General features: G+C 44.3%; 1 protein-coding gene across 1 annotated transcript; it reads left to right on the top strand.

Moving 5' to 3' along the window:
- The first annotated feature begins 13924 nt into the window (after positions 1-13924).
- LOC137013267 (fulditoxin-like) lies at positions 13925-15342 on the top strand. Its single transcript, XM_067376952.1, has 4 exons — positions 13925-14199; positions 14272-14391; positions 14534-14659; positions 14975-15342. The coding sequence occupies exons 1-4, from the start codon at positions 14151-14153 to the stop codon at positions 15040-15042; spliced, it is 363 nt and encodes a 120-aa protein (XP_067233053.1). The 5' UTR covers positions 13925-14150; the 3' UTR covers positions 15043-15342.
- The last annotated feature ends 5758 nt before the right edge of the window (positions 15343-21100 follow it).

The raw sequence follows: 21100 nt of genomic DNA, 5'->3' as shown, positions 1-21100 counted from the left end.
CAGTACCTCTTCCGGTTCAACTCTATCATTGCTCATTCTGACCTACGTATGTGTGTGACCTTTGTGTATGTTATGTTATGTGAAATTAAACATGTTCTGAAAAGGAAAGGCATTTTTTTTTACTTGGACACTTTATCCCTAAGAGCCATGCACACTTTTTCATTCTTCCTTGTTTTCTTGTGATCTCGCCTTAATTTTCTTTAGGCCTCATTTAACATTTTCTTCACCATTAAATGACGTGGAGAGCAAGTTATTCTGAGCAAACATGTTTAGTTAATTGGTGTTCTGATGTGATAAACTGAAAAGTATACTGGATGTTTTATGAAATAAAATATCATCTTGTTTCTTGTGTGCTTTGAAAGACAGCAAGAGTACTGCACAAAATGTGATAATTTATGAAAAATGTGATCAAATATGATCATTAAAAACAAAGATATGTTTGGTTTTTAATACAATATTTGCATTCAATGTCAGGATTTTCCTCTTCACAGTTACAGATCACAAAGATGTTTGTTTATTTTAACATACACTGATGAGCCAAAACCAATCACATGTGAAGTGAATATCGTTAATCATCTGCTAACAAGGCCTCATATTAAAGGGATAGTTCACACAAAAATGAAAATTATCCCAAGCTTTACTCACCCTTCTTTCAGACGAACACATTCCGAGATGCATTTTGAACAACAACAACAAAAATGCTCCCTCTACAGGTGAAGAGAGGAAGGTGATAAATATGTAAGAGCAACTGAAGGCCAGAAGAGGGCGCTGCGAGTGCAGGTGAATACAGTCTTTGACAGTCTTTGCATCATGGACTTTTTCTCCTTGTGTTCAACACCCATATTTTTGTTTGTTTAAACTAAAACAAACAAATTTAATTTGATCAACAGGTCTGGGCTTCACTCCTGCTTTGTAATTCCCCATCTTTTGCGAAATCCACAAGATTTTTTTTAATCAAAACAAGCTAATTATTGCTTGAGGTGTCACAACTTCATTAACATACAGACCACAGCTGTTACAACAGGAGCAATTTCATTTAAATATACCCCTAGTTTCACAGACAAGGCTTAAGCTAGTCCTAGATTATGCATGTTTGAGTTGTTTTAACTGAACGCAACTTGTCTTAAAATATGTCAGTGCCACTGTTTTGTCTTAAGATGCACACCAGTAATGTTTTTTTTCTAGTGTACGTTTATTAAATATCCTAACTGAAGACCTAGGCAGGTTGCATAAACCACTTAGACTAGTCTTAAAAAAAGGTTAAGACACTAATGTATTTCTTGAAGAGTGGTCCTAATTTTTTAAAAGTCTGTTACATAAAAAGGTAGATGGTGTAATTTGGCAAACTGTAACAGGATAAAAGGCTTGAGATTTGTATGTTCTGGGTTCATTCTGACTCTGATGAACCCAAGGTGCTTCATGTACTTTGTCACTGCTGTGCTGCAATAAACTTCTTCATTGAGATCTCAACGTCCTCATTATTTTTTCTCACAGTGTACAAAAGATTTGGTTCTTATTCTGTTCATTTTCTTTGCAGCATCTAGTTTACCCTGTTAAAAAAACTTTTAAAAAAGGTGAAATGCCTGGTGTTGGGGAAAATTTAATCAGAGAAAAAGATTTTATTTTTGAGTTCACACAGAAGTCAATATCTGTTTCAGCTATGCAAAACACCTCTCTGAGCTCAACAGACACAGCGTCTGTTGAAATCCAGGAGTACGGTGTCCATATTAGGACTTTCTCACACCTCAGTCATACAACGAAAAGGAGTCATGCCTCAGACTAAAAGGCTTCAGTCATCGGACAAAACGGCATCGCGCCTCAGACTGAAAGGCTTCAGCTCTCAGGAAAAACAACGTCAGGTGTCAGGTCTCGTACAATTAGACATCGAACTAAACAGCCTCAGACCAAAAGGCTTCAGACGAAACAGCCTCAGACCAAAAGGCATCAGACTAAAAGGCATCAAACTCAAAGGCATCAGACGAAACTTACTTAGAAATTGCCTCGCCTCAATGTGATGTCACGTGCACGCAGTTTTCTGTTAAATGTTACGGTCACTAACCTGTATAAAACATATCCCACTGAGATTATTTTGTACATTTGTATTATTCACTAGTTTTATTTGCATGGAGGCTATAAAAAGTTAGCAAAATAACACATTGCAACTAGCTTGCATTGCAAACTATCGTGAACACATACGAAAATTAACCATGGGTTAAAAGTGTGTTAACTATGATTTTTTTTTTTTTTTTTTTTTTGTCGGATTGATAGGCTATTTGTATAACAATAATTTTACTACAAATACCTTAAACTATGGTATAGCAAAACCATGGTTAATTTGTGGTTACCATGGTTAACTACAATAACCATTTTGTTTTATTTGTAGTAAACCCATGGTTCATTTTTATAAGAGAGGTAAAAAAAATATTTCAAACTATTTGAATGCGTTGTTTTAAGTAGGCTACAGCTGCTTTGTGTACAGAGGTTACCAAGGAAACGGTTTTATTTCTGCTGTTCCAGCGCCACCTACTGTCAGAGAGTCGATTAGGCAAGGCAATTTTATTTATTTAGCACATTTCACACACAATTCAAAGTGCTTTACATAAAAAGGAAACAAATACATAAAAATAAAAATGGAATGCATAAAAAATAACAATAAAAACAGAATACCACTATCTGGATGGAAGAGTCACATTTACATTTTCATTCAGCCCGTTGCTGTTTTTCTGCAGACCAATGTGAAAATCGGAATGTTCTTTTCTGTTCTTTTCTTTTCTTATTCGCCAAGGGATTACATAAATAGCCTACATGAATACCATCAACAGATAGATTCTACATAATTAACATGCACACATACCCCTTACATTAATGTGGGAATAGTAACAGTAAAGAAAAAGACAACTGAATGACGACATATGATGGGATAAAAGCCAATAGAAAGTTAGGCTATACAAAAAAAAAAAAAAAAAAAAAAAAGATGCCTTTTAGTCTGATGCCTTTTAGTCTGAGTCCGTTTCATCCGATGCCTTTTCGTCTGAAGCCTTTTGGTCTAAGGCTGTTTAGTTCGATGTCTAATTGTACGAGACCTGACACCTGACGTCGTTTTTCCTGAGACCTGAAGCCTTTCAGTTTGAGGCGCGATGCCGTTTTGTCCGATGACTGAAGCCTTTTAGTCTGAGGCATGACGCCTTTTCGTTGTATGACCGAGGTGTGAGGAAGTCCTAATATGAACACCGTACAGGGGGTAACGATGGGACATCCAAACTGAGAGCTTTCCCGAACCAAGGGTGTCGGATAATTTAAATAAGAAGGGGGACCATTGTGTTTCTTGCTTTTTAATTTAAAATAGTCTAAGACAAAAGGGAAGGCCATTTGCGTGTGTGTTTGTTACCTTCATCCTGTATGGAAAAGTACTGAGGAGAGTTGCTCAGACATTTGGGGTATAAATGTTTGTGGGTTCTTTTGTGTCTTTAGTTCACACTCGGGGCAGACATTGTATGGTTGTGTTGACTGTGGACTCACTCTTTCTTGCAAGAAATAAAATCTTTATAAAGTGAATTCTCATAAGGTTTGTCTCTTACTAGTGATGTCAGCTAATTAATTTTTGCCGCAACAATTTTGGTGTCAGAAGTGGGATTCCTTGGACGGACCTTCTGGACCTGGAGAGCACCGGTGACCTGCAATCCTGACCCAAGTCAGCCCTAACCCCGTTTAGATTCAGGGACGAGGGACCGGCGCTGTGTAGGTCCGGGAGGACGACCACTGGAATCAAGAGAAAAAAAAAAAAAACTGAAATCACGTGGGCGAATAAGAGGGACTGAGTTGTGTGCGGTCTGGGGACTAGAGGGACTGAGTTGTGTGCGGTCCCGAATAGGGCGCTATTGAGAGCGTCTGCCCGGCTAATCTTGGGTGAAGAGATCAGATCTGTACGGAGACGTCCAACAGATTAATAGCGCGCGCGCGAAAAGCCACAGAATCAGACTGCCAATATGGGGAAATCCCAAAGCAAGCTAGCTGAATACGAGACACCGGTATTTTGTCAAATGAGAAAATTATATGGCCAAAGATGAATGCAAGATATAGAAAAGTTGATCAAATATCATGATTTCTCAAAAGAAGGAACACTTAGTAGTACAAGATTGAAAACGGTAAAATTGTCGATCGAAGAAGGGAGTGACATGACAAAGGGTTGTGCTAAAAAACATGTATGTGGGAAATGTGAGAAAACAATTAATTGCTGGGTGGAAGAGGCAGATAATAGGGAAAGAAGAATGTTGAAAAAAGAAAAGAAAAATGAAGAAAAGGCGACTGCGCCTCCACAGAATGAGATTACTATTACTAACACATCTTATGCTTGTGCTTTTCCACATGAAACACCGCCGAGCTACACAATTTATCCCAATGCGAAGCTCCAAGGCCTGAAAGTGGACTCTGACCTCGACTGCTCTCCTTTTCCACCAAACCAACCAATTCTACCAGCCAAACCAACTCCAGCTCCCCAGCAGAGAGACAGGGGAGCACGCGCCGCTGAGCTGAGAGAAGAGGAAGTACACACAGCTGAACAGTCAACAGAAGAAGGAGCATGCGCAGCTGAGTCAACAGCAGAGGGGGCGCGCACAGCTGAAAGCTTCCGGGGCAAAGAAACACTGCCGTCCGGAAAGAGAAAGAGACTAGTGATCCGGAAGACAAAGCAAAGAAAGAAAGGTGCGCAATCATATGTTTTACGTTCCAACACACATGCACGAGCCAGAATGCTGGAGTCAGACGGGGACTTCGATCTGAATCCTGATACCCTCACAGAGAGCGACGAGGAAGAGGAAGAGGAAGATTTTGAGATCCAGAGTCCGAAGAAAACAAAGAACTGGGACAGAACTGCGAAGGAAGAGCGGGTGAGCATCACAGCACCCATGGTGGAAGTTATGGGAACAAATTCAATAGAATTAGTATACCGCCCTTGGAATTTAACCGACATGAAAGAGGCGATGGCCCACCTGCCGAATCCCGACGACGCAGGGGACCGTTTCGCCACCGAACTGATGACATTCTGCCAAGAGTTCAGCCCGACGCTAAATGAACTGAAAAGACTCATGATGGCAAAGCTGGGAGGAATGAACTGGCACAAGATCAGCGCAGAATTACCAGCAGCAGATCACAGACGAAGTCACGTTAACTGGCATCATGCTTCAAACGATGGATATCGAGCAGCTGTGACAGGACTGACTGAGACTGTGAGAAGAGCATTTCCAGCGCGCATCGACATGTCCAGAGTGAGCCACTGCCATCAAGAACCAGGTGAGAGCGTTTTTATTATTCATAAGTTTATTATGAGCGACTCTACAATGTGTTTTACAAGCACAGCGGGTTAAAGGAACCAGCAGATCGTGGCGACAGACCAACCACGTGGGAAAGTTGTTTGGCGAATAGTCTTTTGAATGGACTGAGACCTGAGATTTCCCAAGCCGTGAAACACAGCTATATTGAATGGACTGAAGGACGAGTGAGCACCATCATGAAACATGCCTTGCACGCGGAAGATGAGCTGAGGGCAAAGAAGGAAAGGCCAAGAATAAAAGAATTGCAGTTGGCAGCCGTGCAAAGACCGCAAAGATTCAATTCGAACGAAGGGGGAAGGGGAAAAGGACGATTCAGCGGGAACAAAGGGGGACACAATTCAGACAAGAATGGCTGTTATCTGTGCAGAGCTGGCGACCACATTGTTCGTGAGTGCACGAGATGCAGGAAGTGCAAAATGGACGGACATTGGGCAAAAAACTGCCCTGAACTGCGAAAGGCTGACTGAGAAAAAGGATGCGGAGAGCAGGAGGGGATCGGGTGGACCACGGCCAAGGATGCAAAAACCGTCGCAAAGGGAAGTACACATTTACTAATATCACACACACACACGCACTCACACCTGAACACATGCACTGATAATGCTCTCCGCAATGAAAAAAAAGCTTGCACCTCTTTGTGTGTTTCTGAAACAAACAAGAAGATTTTGACAAATGTTTGATTATGTACAGCAGTAAGGGATTTTTAAACATGCCTGAATATCCCCTGATAGTTGAAGGGACAATGATTTCATTTTTGGTAGACTCAGGGGCAACCCGATCTGTTTTGCGATCATGTGACTTGCCATGTGAACCAGCGCTAACAAACAAAACGCATGGTTCTTTGTCTGTATCAGGACATTATATAACAGAACGGTTCACTGTGCCACTAAATTGTGAAACGGAAGGGGGCCACGTGCTGAAGCATGCATTTTTTTAACTTAAAAAAAAATATGCCCAGTACCCATTCTGGGTCGAGATTTAATGTGCAAATTAAATTTGGTAATGGTTGCAGATCCCTCGGGCATTGTAGTGAGAGAGGGTGAGCAAATGTATTTGAAAACAGAACCAAAATGGGTTTACAAATGGCACATAACCGAAACTGAGTGGGCAAAAACAATCTGTGAATTGGGGAAAAATAGAACGCTGTCATTTGGTACAGATTTTATGATGCCTGACAATTTGCATTGCATGTCACATGTCGCAACAGAACGAGATCAATTTTATGAAAAACAATGGTTTGAACAAGAGAAAGACACTTTGAAACTTGACCAAATGTTTTGGACTGAGAAAATGTGTGCGATTTCAGTAAGCTTATCAGAAAAACAGCTTTCTCTTTATTTGATAGCGGGAGAGTGTGTGCCGCACATATCAATTTCAAAGAAAAACACACAGGCCTGGGGTGACATGGGAGTGTTTGTGAAGCACTGTGTCAAAACAGATGACTGGGAGAAGGTCGATGAGACTTTAGAGTACAGTGAGAAATTGAGGGCTTTTAAATCTGATTGCAAGCATGAAACTGAGGTGAAGCGGATTTTAATTGACAAACACACACATGAAAATGACTGTATGACAAATACTTGTGCTTTGGACATACACCCTGCGCTGGCAGAAGTGCCTGATGAGTTGTGGGCAAAGCACAAGTATGATGTGGGACTAATTAAAGGGTGCGAACCGGTGATAATTACTCCAAAATCTGATTATAGACCTTGCCAACCACAGTATCCATTGAAAACGGAGGCAATTTTGGGCATAGAACCAGTTTTTGAATCATTATTAAAAGAAGGTGTAATTGTTCCATGTGACACCTCACCGGTGCGTACTCCCATCTTTCCTGTGAAAAAGATAAGAGACAAAGGTCAGCCCACTGAATGGCGTTTTGTTCAAGACCTGCAAGCTGTGAATTCAGCTGTCAGAGCGAGAGCTGCTACAGTTCCAAATCCATACACAATCTTGTCACAAATTCCACAGAGCGCCACATTCTTTTCAGTGGTAGATTTGGCGAATGCCTTCTTTAGCGTACCAGTAGACAAAGACAGTGCATATTGGTTTGCATTTAATTTCAAAGGGAAAGGCTCCTTTATGAGATTGTGTCAAGGATATTGTGAATCACCAACACTGGTATTAAAGATCATTAAAAAATATTAAAAAACTATCAAAGACTGGCAAAAGCGTGTACCAAACAAAAACTTTAAAATTATATCCTAATTTATATTCCTTTAATATCTAATTTATATCTGTCATACCTGATTCAACTCATGAGCTCATTAGAGACTGGATGTGTCAGATATAGAGAGACGGACAAAATGTCCTCCAGGACAGGTTTGAGAAGCACTCCTCTAGATCTCACCATCCACACTTATTTCAAACCAGCATGACTTTATTTATTTCATACAAAACTACTTAATCAGAATTAACATAAGTTTAGATGTTGATGTTTTATTGAAAATAATCAAGTTTGAAGTCACCGTTATGGAGGCGAGTGTTTGCTTTAGATGGGCTCTTGATTCTTGTCATTTAACATTAGTTCCCTTTCGTGGGAACTATCGACGCTACGTCGTTGACGTGATGGGAATCCTCTGTGTTTTTGTGTTCGTGAAGCACCACTGTATCCAACCAATGAGAGAGAGAACGTGACGTCATAGGCGGGCGACGTCGCGGACTATAAAGCACGCCCAAAAACAGAGAACGCTAGCTTCTGTTGTCTTCAGTAAGCGCTATCTGTATCTTGTCTGTCTTATTTACTGTTGTCTGTCTACCATCTCGCCAGAAAGTGATCTCTTTGTCTGAGGACAAGAGTTTCTAACAAGTGAAATAGACACATAAATAAGACATATATATATATAAAATGACGGAGAAAAGCCAGCGTTTCACTAAGTGTGCACCTCCTTGTCCGCGATTCATCGTGGAGGGAGATACACACGAGATGTGTGTGAAATGCCTGGGAGTTGAGCACGCACAGGCAGCTCTTGAGGGGGCTGTCTGTGTGCACTGTGAGCGGCTCACTCTCAGGGCGCTGCGCTCACGCCGGGCGCTCTTTGAGGAGGGCGCCGCGGCGAGTGTTCCCCGCGGGTCTGGTCCCGCTGCTGCCGAGGCACAGCGAAGGCTGCACTCGTGGGGTTCACAAATGGATCTAGCAGAGGGGGAGAGACGGGCTTTGCCTTATCGCTCCCCTTACCTGCTAGATCTAGTGTCTCTTCTTTGGTGGTGGAAGCACGCGCTGCGGTTTCTTCCCCCGAAGAGAGACACCGATACTGAATATATCTTCCTCCGAGGAGGTTGATATTGAAGGTATCGAGGGTGGAGATGAGGGACCGTCATCCTCATCTCCAGCCCATGAGGAGCTTGCTGAGGTTATGGCCCGGGCAGTAAAAAAGTTGAATATAAACTGGCCCGTGGAGGAAAGCGTTCCCAAAATAAAGAGCAAACTGGACGAACGCTTTCTTCCAGCCAGGTCATTGCCTCAGCGTCGGGGACTGCCGTTCTTTCCCGACCTCCACGCCGAGGTGTCGAGGTCGTGGAACAGACCCGTGCAGTACCGTGTCTTCAGCCCGCAAACATCCATGTACAGCAATATTAACGGGCTGAAACAACACGGTTGTGGGGCGATGCCTCGGGTTGAAGAGACGCTTGCGAGCTATCTCTCGCCCGAGTCTGCATCGTCCCTGAAATCCCCGACATTGCCCACCAGACCATTAAAGCAAACATCAAATCTGGTGGGCAAGGCTTACTCGGCAGCGGGTCAGGCTGCGGCGTGTCTGCACACGATGAGTATACTGCAGGCATACCAAGCTGATCTGCTGGGGGAAATTGATGAAAGTGGGGAGGTAACCTTTGAGACAATCCAAGAGCTGAGGAGAGCCACGGATTTAGCTCTCCGTGCCACCAAGGAGACGGCCAAGTCAGTGGGCCGCTCCATGGCAGCACTGGTGGGCACGGAGAGACATCTGTGGCTCAATCTAGCTGACATAAAGGACAAAGATAAATATGTCCTCATGGATGCGCCGCTTTCCTCCGAGGGCCTGTTCGGTGACGCAGTTAATACTGTCGTCGACAGGTTCGAGGAGGCAAAGAAGCAGAAGGCGGCGTTTCAAAGGTTCCTCCCTCGAAAAACTCATCCCCCTGAGGCTGCCGGGCGGGGGCAGCCTCAGCCGACAGCCGGCTCCTCGGGGCACAGACCCCAACAAAAGGCCAGTGTGGCCGCCCGTGCTCCCCGCGGAAAGCTTGGGGACCGGAGCGTGCTGCACAGCCGAAGCCTTCCGGGGGTAGGGCGGATCTGAGGACCGTCATTATTTCCCGGAAGGCTTCCCAAAAGAAATCCTGACGCTCGTGGGCCAGGGTTTCTGAGGGCAGCCCCCTCCGAAGGGGTTCGACGATTAATTTCTATCGTTCCCCTTCGGCGCCCTCAAGGGACTGTTCTGCCAACCCTGCCACCCAGTGTGCGACAGGGCGCAGCAGTCCCTGTCGATCCTCCGAGGAGGTTCGGCCAGCACGTGATTCGTTTATCTGCCGGTGCGCCGCGTCAGATAAACGAGCCAAGTGCTCAAAAAACACCAGAGACCAGTCTCGAGAGGCTGGTACCCTTAGTAGATCATTCAGAGGAGTGGAAATGTCTTCCGAATGTTTCGAAATGGGTGCTGTTCACTGTGGTTGCTCCAGAGCAGTCTCTGATTATGGAACAAGAAGTTGCGACGCTTTTGCAAAAAGGAGCTATAGAAAGGGTTTCTCCTCCCAGCAAAATGTCGGGCTTTTACAGCCGTTACTTCATTGTTCCAAAGAAGGATGGAGGGTTGCGTCCGATTCTAGATTTACGCATACTAAATCGATCTGTAAAGAAGTTGAAGTTCAAGATGCTTACACTCAGACAGATTATTCCACAGATCAGATCCGAGGACTGGTTTGTGGCGATAGATCTGAAGGACGCGTATTTTCACATATCCATCCATCCTTCTCACAGGAAGTTCCTCAGGTTTGCTTTCGGGGGCGAAGCATACCAATACAAGGTTCTTCCCTTCGGCCTATCACTGTCACCCCGCACGTTCACGAAGTGCATGGATGCAGCCTTGGCTCCGCTGAGACTCCGGGGCATCCGTGTACTGAACTATATCGACGATTGGTTGATATTAGCTCAAACGGAACGTCAGGCAGTTCTACATCGAGATGTGGTTCTGTCGCACATGAAAAGGCTTGGGTTGAGGCTCAATGCCAAAAAGAGTGTGCTGGTCCCGAGGCAGGTTGCAAACTACCTAGGTGTAATCTGGGATTCCACCACGATGCAGGCGCAATTGTCCCCTGCTCGTGTGGATTCCATCCTCGGGGCCGTGAAAGGGGTGAAGTTAGGCCAGTCACTCACTGTAAAACAGTTTCAGAGACTGTTGGGTCTGATGGCAGCTGCGTCCAACGTTATTACTTTTGGCCTTCTGCACATGAGACCCTTACAGTGGTGGCTCAGGACCAAGGGGTTTTCCCCGAGGGGAAATCCTTTTCGCATGATCAAAGTCACGCGGCGATGCCTTCGTGCTCTGGTCATGTGGAAAAAGCCTTGGTTCCTGTCCCAGGGACCCGTGTTGGGAACTTCATGTCGTCGCGTAATGCTTACGACAGATGCGTCCCTCACGGGCTGGGGAGAGATCATGAGTGGTCGCTCAGCTCAAGGTCGGTGGGATATACACCAGGCCTCCTGGCACATAAATCGGCTGGAGATGCTGGCAGTGTTTCAGGCTCTGAAACACTTCCTATCCGACCTGAGGGGCCACCATGTGTTGATCCAGACAGACAACACTACGGTGGTCTCTTATATAAATCACCAAGGGGGGCTGCGGTCTCGTCCACTGTGCGAGCTAGTCAGCCGTATCCTCCTTTGGACCCAGGGGAAGTTACTCTCGTTGAAAGCGGCGTATATCCCAGGGTATCTGAATATGGGGGCGGACGCCCTGTCGAGGCAAGGCGCGAGTCCGGGGGAATGGAAGCTCCACTCCGAGGTAGTGGAGCTCATATGGAAAGTGTTCGGTCGAGCGGAAGTCGATCTCTTTGCCACAGAGGAGTCAACCCATTGCCCTCTGTGGTATTCTCTGAGGCACCCAGCTCCTCTGGGGTTGGATGCCATGATACAGACGTGGCCGAGGCGACGCCTGTATGCGTTTCCCCCAGTCTCTCTGCTCCCGGGAGTTCTGGACAAAGTACGCCAGGAAGGGGTGCATCTAATATTGGTGGCTCCTTGCTGGCCAACGAGAATTTGGTTTGCGGACCTAGTTTCTCTCCTTTACGGCTCTCCTCTGGAGCTTCCGTTCAGACAGGATCTCCTGTCCCAAGCGGGCGGCACGATCTTTCATCCCCGTCCAGAAATGTGGAAACTGTGGGCCTGGCCTCTGAGGGGGCAAGACTCATAGATTCTGGTCTCCCAACGGAGGTGGTGGAAACCATCCTTCAGTCCAGGGCTCCATCTACAAGGAAGCTTTACATGTATAAATGGAATGTGTTTTCTACATGGTGTAGTCATCTCAGAGTGGACCCGGTCCATTCTTCTATTAGCCATGTGCTTCAATTCCTTCAAGGAAAACTGTCAGAGGGTCTAACGTACTCCACACTAAAAGTGTATGTTGCTGCTATTTCGGCTTACCACATTTCTATGGAGGGTGTCTCGGTAAGTCGAGACCCCTTAGTTGTACGCTTCCTTCGTGGCGCACTGAGGTTGAGGCCCTCAGTGCGCCCAAAATCTCCGACCTGGGACTTGGCCATTGTGTTACAAGGGTTGGCTGAGGCGCCCTTTGAACCTTTGGAAGATGTGTCGGACAAAATGCTAACATTGAAGACTGTGTTCTTATTAGCCATTTCTTCATTGAAAAGAATAGGTGACCTTCAAGCTCTTTCGGTGTTACCATCATGTTTAGAGTTTGCACCAGGTATGGTTAAGGCCTTCCTGCATACAAGGCCTGGTTACATACCCAAAGTCCCCACCAGGGTCCCAGGTCCCATTGTTCTGGAGGCTTTTTATCCCCCTCCGTTTACTACTCCGGATCAGGGGAGACTTAACCTGCTGTGCCCAGTGAGGGCGCTGGATACTTACGTCCACAGAGCTGCCCTGTGGAGAAAATCTGACCAGCTTTTTGTATGTTATGGGTCCCCGAATCGGGGGGCCCAGCCTCCAAACAAAGAATGAGTAAGTGGGTGGTTGAGGCCATCACACTTTCTTATAGAGCCTTAGGGCTCCCGTGTCCTTTGAACATTAGGGCGCACTCAACAAGAGGTATGGCGGCATCAACAGCTCACAGGTCGGGTGTTTCCCTGGCTGATATTTGTGGTGCTGCGGGGTGGTCATCCCAGCATACTTTTGTTAGGTTTTATGACCTAAATGTTAGTATTACTCCGGGTGCTTTGGTGCTACAAGATGGCAGCCAGGCACTCGGAGGCACGGCATAGTTGGGACAGCGTTCCCATCACGTCAACGACGTAGCGTCGATAGTTCCCACGAAAGGGAACGTCTTGGGTTACGAGTGTAACCCTTGTTCCCTGAGTAAGGGAACGAGACGCTACGTCATGTTGCCGTACCTCCTGCATGCCTGGAGCGCTTCCTTCAGACATATCACAGAAGCTAGCGTTCTCTGTTTTTGGGCGTGCTTTATAGTCCGCGACGTCGCCCGCCTATGACGTCACGTTCTCTCTCTCATTGGTTGGATACAGTGGTGCTTCACGAACACAAAAACACAGAGGATTCCCATCACGTCAACGACGTAGCGTCTCGTTCCCTTACTCAGGGAACAAGGGTTACACTCGTAACCCAAGACGATTTCTGTAACTGTGTTTTAAAACATCCTTATTTCAACAAATTGTAAGTGAAGTTCTGATCAGATGAATTTTGTTATTTAATGATGTTGATTAACTGATCCTGTCCCAAGTCTAAACTCTGAGTGTGCTAACTGTTAAATTCATTATACAGACAGTATACTGAATTGAGCAGCGCCTTTTAGACTCATGAATCAGTGTATGAACCTCAACAATGTCTGCCTAAAAACGCCTAGCAACAGGCAACTTTTGTCTTGAGGAATTTTTCTAGTTTCCATTTAAATTATTAATTTGCATTACTATAATTAAAGCTGGTCATTAGGTATTCTTCTAGAATACCTAATGTTATCGGTTTCCTAAATAAAGTCACAATGAGTAAAAGGCGATGATTTATGGATGCCGAAGAGGTATAAGAAACCCTAAATGCCATGAGTGATGGAGAGTCTGATGGTGGTGGATCAGTGACGTGTCCTGGGTCGACTCAGCATGACAGCGATCCAGAGAAAAATTAGACTGACTGAGTCTGTTCTTCAGGACAGGATTGCTACAGTAGTTACAGAGGGTGAGTATCAATAATCTTTGGATGTAAATAATTAAGGTGAAGCTGTGCACTTGAATTTGTCATCACATCCTATGCAGTGTGGTGAATTATTATTGTTGATTATTGTCTAGGTTATTTTAGTCATTTAAATAACATGGGTTATCTATGATTATGTATAATATTACACCACTCAAATATGCATATTTTATGCATAAAAAAAACCTTGAACAAAAAACAACAGGACAAAAATATAGTTGATGACTAGACATAATCATTTCATGACTCCAGACACTTCTTTGTGAAGACAGTGACATAATACAGTGAAATAATATGTTCTTTAGCCATATAAAAACAGGTGTAATGTGCGCGGATCAAATGACCCGCATGGCGGTTTTAGGTATACAGCGACCCCTGGCGGTTCTAGTGTTAAAAGCACCCCTTTCTGAACAGACATAAAAGAAACGGAAACGATTTACCGGTAATTCTGTTCCTGACACACGATGGATCTGCGAGTCTCTGTCGTTCTTCTTTTCATTTTTCTTAGTGGAGGTACAAAAAACAGCAAGTATTGAATGTATTATTTGGTACAGAGATCACTGAATGTCTCTCTCTGTCTTTAAGGATATTCTCTCAAGTGTTACTCTTGTTCATCTGCTTCGACGGGTTCCTGTAAAGCAACAGTGGAAACATGTAAAGATGGATTTTCTGAATGTGAAAGCAGTATATTTGAACAAACAGCTGGTAAGTCCAGTGTGAAATCTGCTGTAATAATTTACTGAAAGTTAAAGTACTGCTGGAGAGAGAGTATACTTGTGGATCTTTTCACATCACTAAATCTTGGAATTGTTTTATTATATTATTGGTTTTTTGTCTTTTTTTGCAGGTTCCTCTAAGGTGTTCTTCACAACAAAAGGGTGTGCAAATCAATGTGAACCAGGGACCAAACAGATAGTAATTGGAGGGACAGTTTCAACCCGCTGCTGCGACACTGACCTTTGCAATGCAGCAGGTATTGTTCTTTATTTAACTGTGTGCTAATAGTTGGATTTTATTTAAAACCAGGAAATGATTTATACAAGTCATTCAGTAATTTAAACAAACAATAATAAGTGATGGTTCATAAGACACACAATATCACGAGTAGTCAAAAATAGTGTAAAGCTTGAACAGCATGAAAAGCTTATGAATTAGTCAAGTGCTTTCTGAGAGTTTTTACTGTTTTTAAAAAAATGTGTGGAAATTGATCAACAATAAACATGCCATTTTAATAACTATTATTATTAGTAGTATTAATCAATACTATTTTTTTCATCATCTTGATCAGATGGAGTGTTTAAGGGAAGCTTCCTCCTGCTCTTCTCTCCTCTGCTCTTCTACTTCCTGTTTCAGTGAGTCCAGATTCAAGACTTCAGATTCTACAGTGAAGATCAGCACAAAAACTGAATGAGAGACACAATTGATTTAATTTACTGAATAATGTTTGTTTGTTGCCCTTCTGTTCTTTGTTTTTAGGAACTGAAAGTATGTATTTTTATTAAACGAATATTAAACAAAATACTGCATCAGCACTAACAGATGAGTACATTATGCATAAAATAAAAGTTATTATAGAATGTAATAAAGAATTAAAGAAACTTTAAAATGTAATGTTTTAAAAAGAGTGAGATAAACTGCTGTAATAAAATATTTACATACCTGTAAACATCTTTCTCAGTTATTTCTGTGAGTGACTGGAAATCTGCGGCCGTATTCACAAAACATTTTATCTTTCCACTAAGAGTTCTCCTAAATCACAGTAAAAGTTTTTAGCTAAGAGTTTTCTCTTAAAACTTATCCACAAAGCTGCTGAGACAAACTTTTACTAAGGCGTAGAACAAAGTCTTAAAGGGATAGTTCACCCAAAAATGACCATCATTTACTCAAGTTGTCCAAACCTGTATAAATTTCTTTGTTCTGCTGGACACAAAGGAAGATATTTTGTAACCAGTTTGTAACCAGGACACTTTGGGGCACCACTGACTTCCAAAGTAGGAAAAAAAAAAAACTACGGCAGTCAATGGTGCCCCAGAACTGTTCATTTTCCCACATCCTTCAAAATATCTTCAACAGAACAAATAAATGTATACAGGTTTGGAACAACCTGAGGGTGAGTAAATGATGACAGAATTTTCATTTTTGGGTGAACTGTCCCTTTAAGCTAAGAGTAAGGGCGGGGTTGACCTCATTGCTATGGATGATGCCAACACACAAACTAACTATGCACACAGTGATTGGCTGATGGGGGAGGAGTCTCTGTCAGTGATTTAATCCGACTCACCTATAGTTATCTTGACAGTTTTCTGCATCCCTCTGCCACCCCATTCCTCACTCTTGGCTGGAGAGATAATGGAACTCTGGGTTTGGGATAAATTCCAAGCTCGGAGCGCTCGATCCCACTGGACAGCACGCCAAATATGCTTATTATATTTTTTTACTCTATTCAATCATTTGAACTGGTGAAAACAACTGCCACAGTTAATCTGACATTATTTATTTATTTATTAAATAGTTTTTCTTGTTATTTTATCGTAGATTCAAATCTATAAATCAAAATATGTATTGCATTTATGAAGAAAAGGCTCAAAACTCAAAGATCATTCAACTATTGCCTCGCTTGTGTTTAGGAGTATCTTTGGGCAACAATTATTTTAGGATTGTTTGAGAAGATACAGGTCTAAGTGGAGTCCTCTTGACTACTCCTAATGTTTCACAGATTTAGGAGCTAGTTTTAGTGCTAAAATGCTTTGGTGAAATACTCTTAGAGCAAAACATTTGGACTGACACGCCCATTATTTTTAAGAGTTTCTCCTAAATCAGCAAGTTAAGAGCTACTTTTAGCCTTAAGATGTTTTGTGAATATGGCCTTTGGTTTCTAGTAAAGTTGAAATGCTTAGATTATATGACTATAATCCACAACTGCACACATTTACACTGAATACTTTTAGATTTTACTAGAGAGACTGCAGAATTGTCCATGTGATCTGACATGTTGCAGATTTACACAGTCCATTTACTATATTTTTGTATTATTAGTTGTCTGTGATGGACTAGCTTTCTGTCCAGGTTTTGTGATAAGACAAGCGGTTTGAAGAATGGGTGGAGGGATGCAGTTTGTTATGTTAGTAAATGATTTCTACATTTATGTTTGTTTCCCATCTAGAGGTGAAGAGGGCGACAAAAGGTGATATATCTGCATGATTAACTCAAGCCCACAAGAGGGAGCTGCTGGTGCAGGTGCATACGGTGTTTGACCAGAGCCCTGTCTAGGGGAAAGGGTGCAGCACAAAAGACTGTGAAAAAAGCAGTGAATTTGAACAATGATTTTAAAAAAAGTAAATCAAATAAATGGGTTCTCAGAAAGGAGTTGGCTCCCATCGTTCACTTAAAAGTGCTGGCTCATAAGTACTTGTTATGCCCTGTGTCCAAAATTGAATATTTCCCTATATAGTAAGCGAAAAACAGTACACCAAATATGAAAACTTAGTTTAAAAAAAAAAAAAACAGTAGTTGAAAATTCTTTGGATGACCTTCTACTTCTGGTGAGATTCTGAAGTGCGCATTTGATGGACACTTTATGATGCTGTAAGGCCACAGGACGGGTTTTATGAATGGAAGTAAGAGACACAACTGTTGCTGCTACATCTGAATTTCCTTCATACTACCTATATTCATACTTCAAGGAAACAAAATTATAAATGCAACACTTTTGTTTTTGCCCCCATTTTTCATGAGCTGAACTCAAAGTTCTTAGACTTTTCCTATGTACACAAAAGGCCTATTTCTCTCAAATATTGTTCACAAATCTGTCTAAATATGTGTTAGTGAGCGCTTCTCCTTTGCCGAGATAATCCATCCACCTCACAGGTGTGGCATATCAAGATGCTGATTAGACAGCATGATTATTGCACAGGTGTGCCTTAGGCTGGCCACAATAAAAGGCCACTCTAAAATGTGCAGTTTTACTGTATTGGGGGGATCCGGGGGTCCGAAAACCAGTCAGTATCTGGTGTGAACATCATTTGCCTCATGCAGTGCAACATATCTTGTCTGGCTATCACCAGACCAAGCTCAATTTAAAATTGAACATTGGTCTGGAGAGGGTGTATGTATTTTCTACTGCACAAGAGGCGTGATCAACGAGCATTATTCACGCAATTGGATAGTCCTTCAACCAATCAGATCAACGATCCGGGTGACGTACTTTGCAAAGCGACGCGAAAACTCCAGACAGGTTAAGCTGCGTTCCATTCAACAGGGTCCCTACACAGTGTTCTCTTTCAAGCATACGTTTCGGTGTCTCACTGTGGGATACGCCCCTTCCGCGTATTCGTCAGAAGCTCTATTACATTACGACGTGACGTCGTGTCAGGGAGTGGCTTCCCCACCCTTAGTATAAAGGGAGCGACACAACGTCACTAAGACATTCAAAAACCTCTTCTCGCTTCACACCAGAAGCCTACGAACTCCTGGACAAACGACTGGCCACCACGCCATTCTTCGCCTGACTCCTTTCGATTGCATTCCAGTCAATTGCAAGGATTGTTCGTTAATACGATGGCTGCAGCAATGCTAGTCAGGGAGATGCTGTGCGACTTTGTTCATGCGGGAACAAAATCTCATGCAAGGACACACACCAGGTCTGCTCTGCATGTCTTGGGCTGAAACATGCTCAATTGCCGATCGATAACCCAGGTTCCTGTGAACATTGCGCACGCTTCACTATGAAGAGCCTTCGTCGCAGACTAGCACGCCAAGCTAGTCTGTCAGGCCAGGATCCCCTCATGTCACCTAGCCCTGTTCCAGCTACCACTCCACAGGTACCCATTCCTGTAGAGCTGCCCCCCACGGCAGCTTTATCTTGGGGTGAACAGCTCGATGTTTGCGTCCCTCTGCCAAACGTGCTCAGTACATACGATGAGGAGGAAACGCTCGATTTCGAGGAAGAGGGACAATCGGTTTTCCTCCTCTCTGAGGAAGAGGAGGATTTCGAGGACTCCCCTTTCCATCCCCCTGCGCACTCGGTAATACCCCTCGCCTCGGCGGGACCCACGGCTACTTAGTGTTGATCTGCAAGATGTGTGCAAACGCGCTGCAGAGAAACTAAACATTCCGTGGCCGACCATGGTAGCAGAGACTGCAAAGTCTCGCTATGAGGGCAAAAGGTTGCCGAGTGCGAAACGGGCAGCACGGCAGCTCCTTCCTGTGTTTCCAGAGCTCCTGGAAGAAGTTGCTATCACCTGGAAGGACAAACCGTTCACCAGCAAATTGCCCGTGCAGGGAGGATCCGCTCTCGATGTGGAGGGAATGGAGAAAGTAGGACTTCTCCGAATGCCCCCCATGGAGCCATCAGTCACCACGCATCTGCACCCAAAGCACACGGCGGCTGCGAATCCGACATTGCCATCCCAAGCGGACCATTTTCAGTCGAGCATGACGGAACGCGCTTATAGGGCAGTCGCTCTCTCTGTCAGGGCTCTGAACGCAATCTCAATGCTGACCGCGTACCAAGCGGAACTCCAGGACGAAGCGTCGACCACGCCAGGTCAGACGCACTGGGAGGAGATCTGTGTACTTACCGATCTTTCTCTCCGTCTTCAGAGATGCGCGGTGCAGGCCGCGGGCAAGGCCATGGCCACAATGGTCATTCAAGAGAGAGGACGTTGCCTTAATTTGGCAAATCTCTCTGACAGGGAAAAAGAAGCCATCCTGGACGCACCGGTCGTCGCAGATGGCAACTTTGGCTCGGCTCTGACGCTAATGCAAAAGAGATGCGAGGAAAAGAAAAGGGACGATGAGGCTTTGCAGCTCTGTTTGCCTAGGAAGACACAGAGTGCACCCCCTCAGCCACCTCGGCAGACCTTTGCACAAGTTACGGCCCGCCCACCCCACAGCTATCGCATTCCTAGACGGCAGAGACCGAATGTGAATGCAGCGGGTCACAGCGGAGTCCCAGAACAGAGAACTGCCGACAGAAAGAACTTCCCGCCTGCTACGGCTCAGACGGTCCAGTCAGCTCCTCAACCTCATCCTCAATCCCACGCTCAGGGAGAGAGGAGGAAGAAGAAGGTAGTTTGATGGGGTCTTCCCCGTGGAAAGGAGCCCACAGCCCCCCTGTTCGCGAGCTCCCGACCCCCAAATGTTCAGTGTTCGACAAGGGACGAGTTTCGAAATTCCCAGATGTTCTGTGTGGAAAACAGAGCCCGGTTGGGCCAGGGGAAGCACAGCAGTGAAAAGGACGAGAGATGGTGCAGTGGTGCACACCCACCCACAAGTCACAAGCACTTTTCATGTTCAAAACTCAATAAAGTTTTCACTGTATTCCCAGAACATGTTGCAAAACACAATTCCCCAAAAAATGTTGCAAAACATATTAACAGAACACGATATGACATCACCTCGGGGAGTTATTGCTCCCTTAGAGGTGATGAGACGTGAGAGGTGAAGTCCCCACGCATGCGCAGTACAGACCCCAAACTCGTCTACCGCTCAGCCACACGATGGCGCCAGAACGCTGCAAATAAACAGTTGGTGAGAATGCACACAGTCCCGCTGGGTATTAAAGACGATACAATTCGGGTACAGACTGCAGTTTGCCGCTTCCCCCCCGCATTTCAAAGGGATAATTCATTCTCAGGTGCGGGGAGACTTAAAGCATGTTCTTCAGGAGGAAATTTCCTCTCTGTTGAACAAAAAGGTGATAAGAGTGGTCCCAACCAAGCAGAGCCAAAGCGGGTTTTACTCGAGATACTTCCTCGTCCCAAAGAAGGGGACTTAAGCTCTTCGTCCCATATTAGATCTGCGTGCACTGAACAAATACTTAAGGAAGTACAAGTTCAGGATGCTCACTCATTCTACACTCCTGAAACTAGTGCGCCAGGGCGATTGGTTTACGTCGATCGACCTGAAAGACGCATATTTTCACATAAAGATATATCCACCTCACAGGAAATTCCTGAGGTTTGCTTTCCTTGGAGTGGCATACGAATATCTGGTTCTACCGTTTGGACTGTCTCTCAGCCCACGGGTATTTGTAAAATGTACAGAAGCGGCGAGAAGGGCATTCGTCTCGCTACTTACATAGACGATTGGCTGGTGACAGCTCGGTCAGAGCGAGAAGCGAAAGAACACACAGCTATGCTTCTAGAACATATACAGAAACTGGGTTTGAAATTAAACATCGAAAAGAGTGTTTTAATTCCCACGCAGTCTAGGGGTGGTGAAAAAAAACGATTATTGATTAATCGCGAGTATGTTATGGACGAGTATGAATCGATTATTACATTTTCAAAAATCGATTTTTTATTTTTATTTATTTTTTTTTAAATTTGCATTATTTTATTTTGTAAAAAATGTTATACCGGGAGTTGAACGTCACGAACGCGCCCAGTTCCAGTTAGCAAGCGCGTGTAAC

Source organism: Chanodichthys erythropterus, chromosome 22 (genome assembly GCF_024489055.1).
Source record: "Chanodichthys erythropterus isolate Z2021 chromosome 22, ASM2448905v1, whole genome shotgun sequence".
NCBI classification, from domain to species: Eukaryota; Metazoa; Chordata; class Actinopteri; order Cypriniformes; family Xenocyprididae; genus Chanodichthys; species Chanodichthys erythropterus.
Note: the sequence above shows the minus strand (reverse complement) of the source record. Positions and strands in the feature narration are given on the sequence as shown.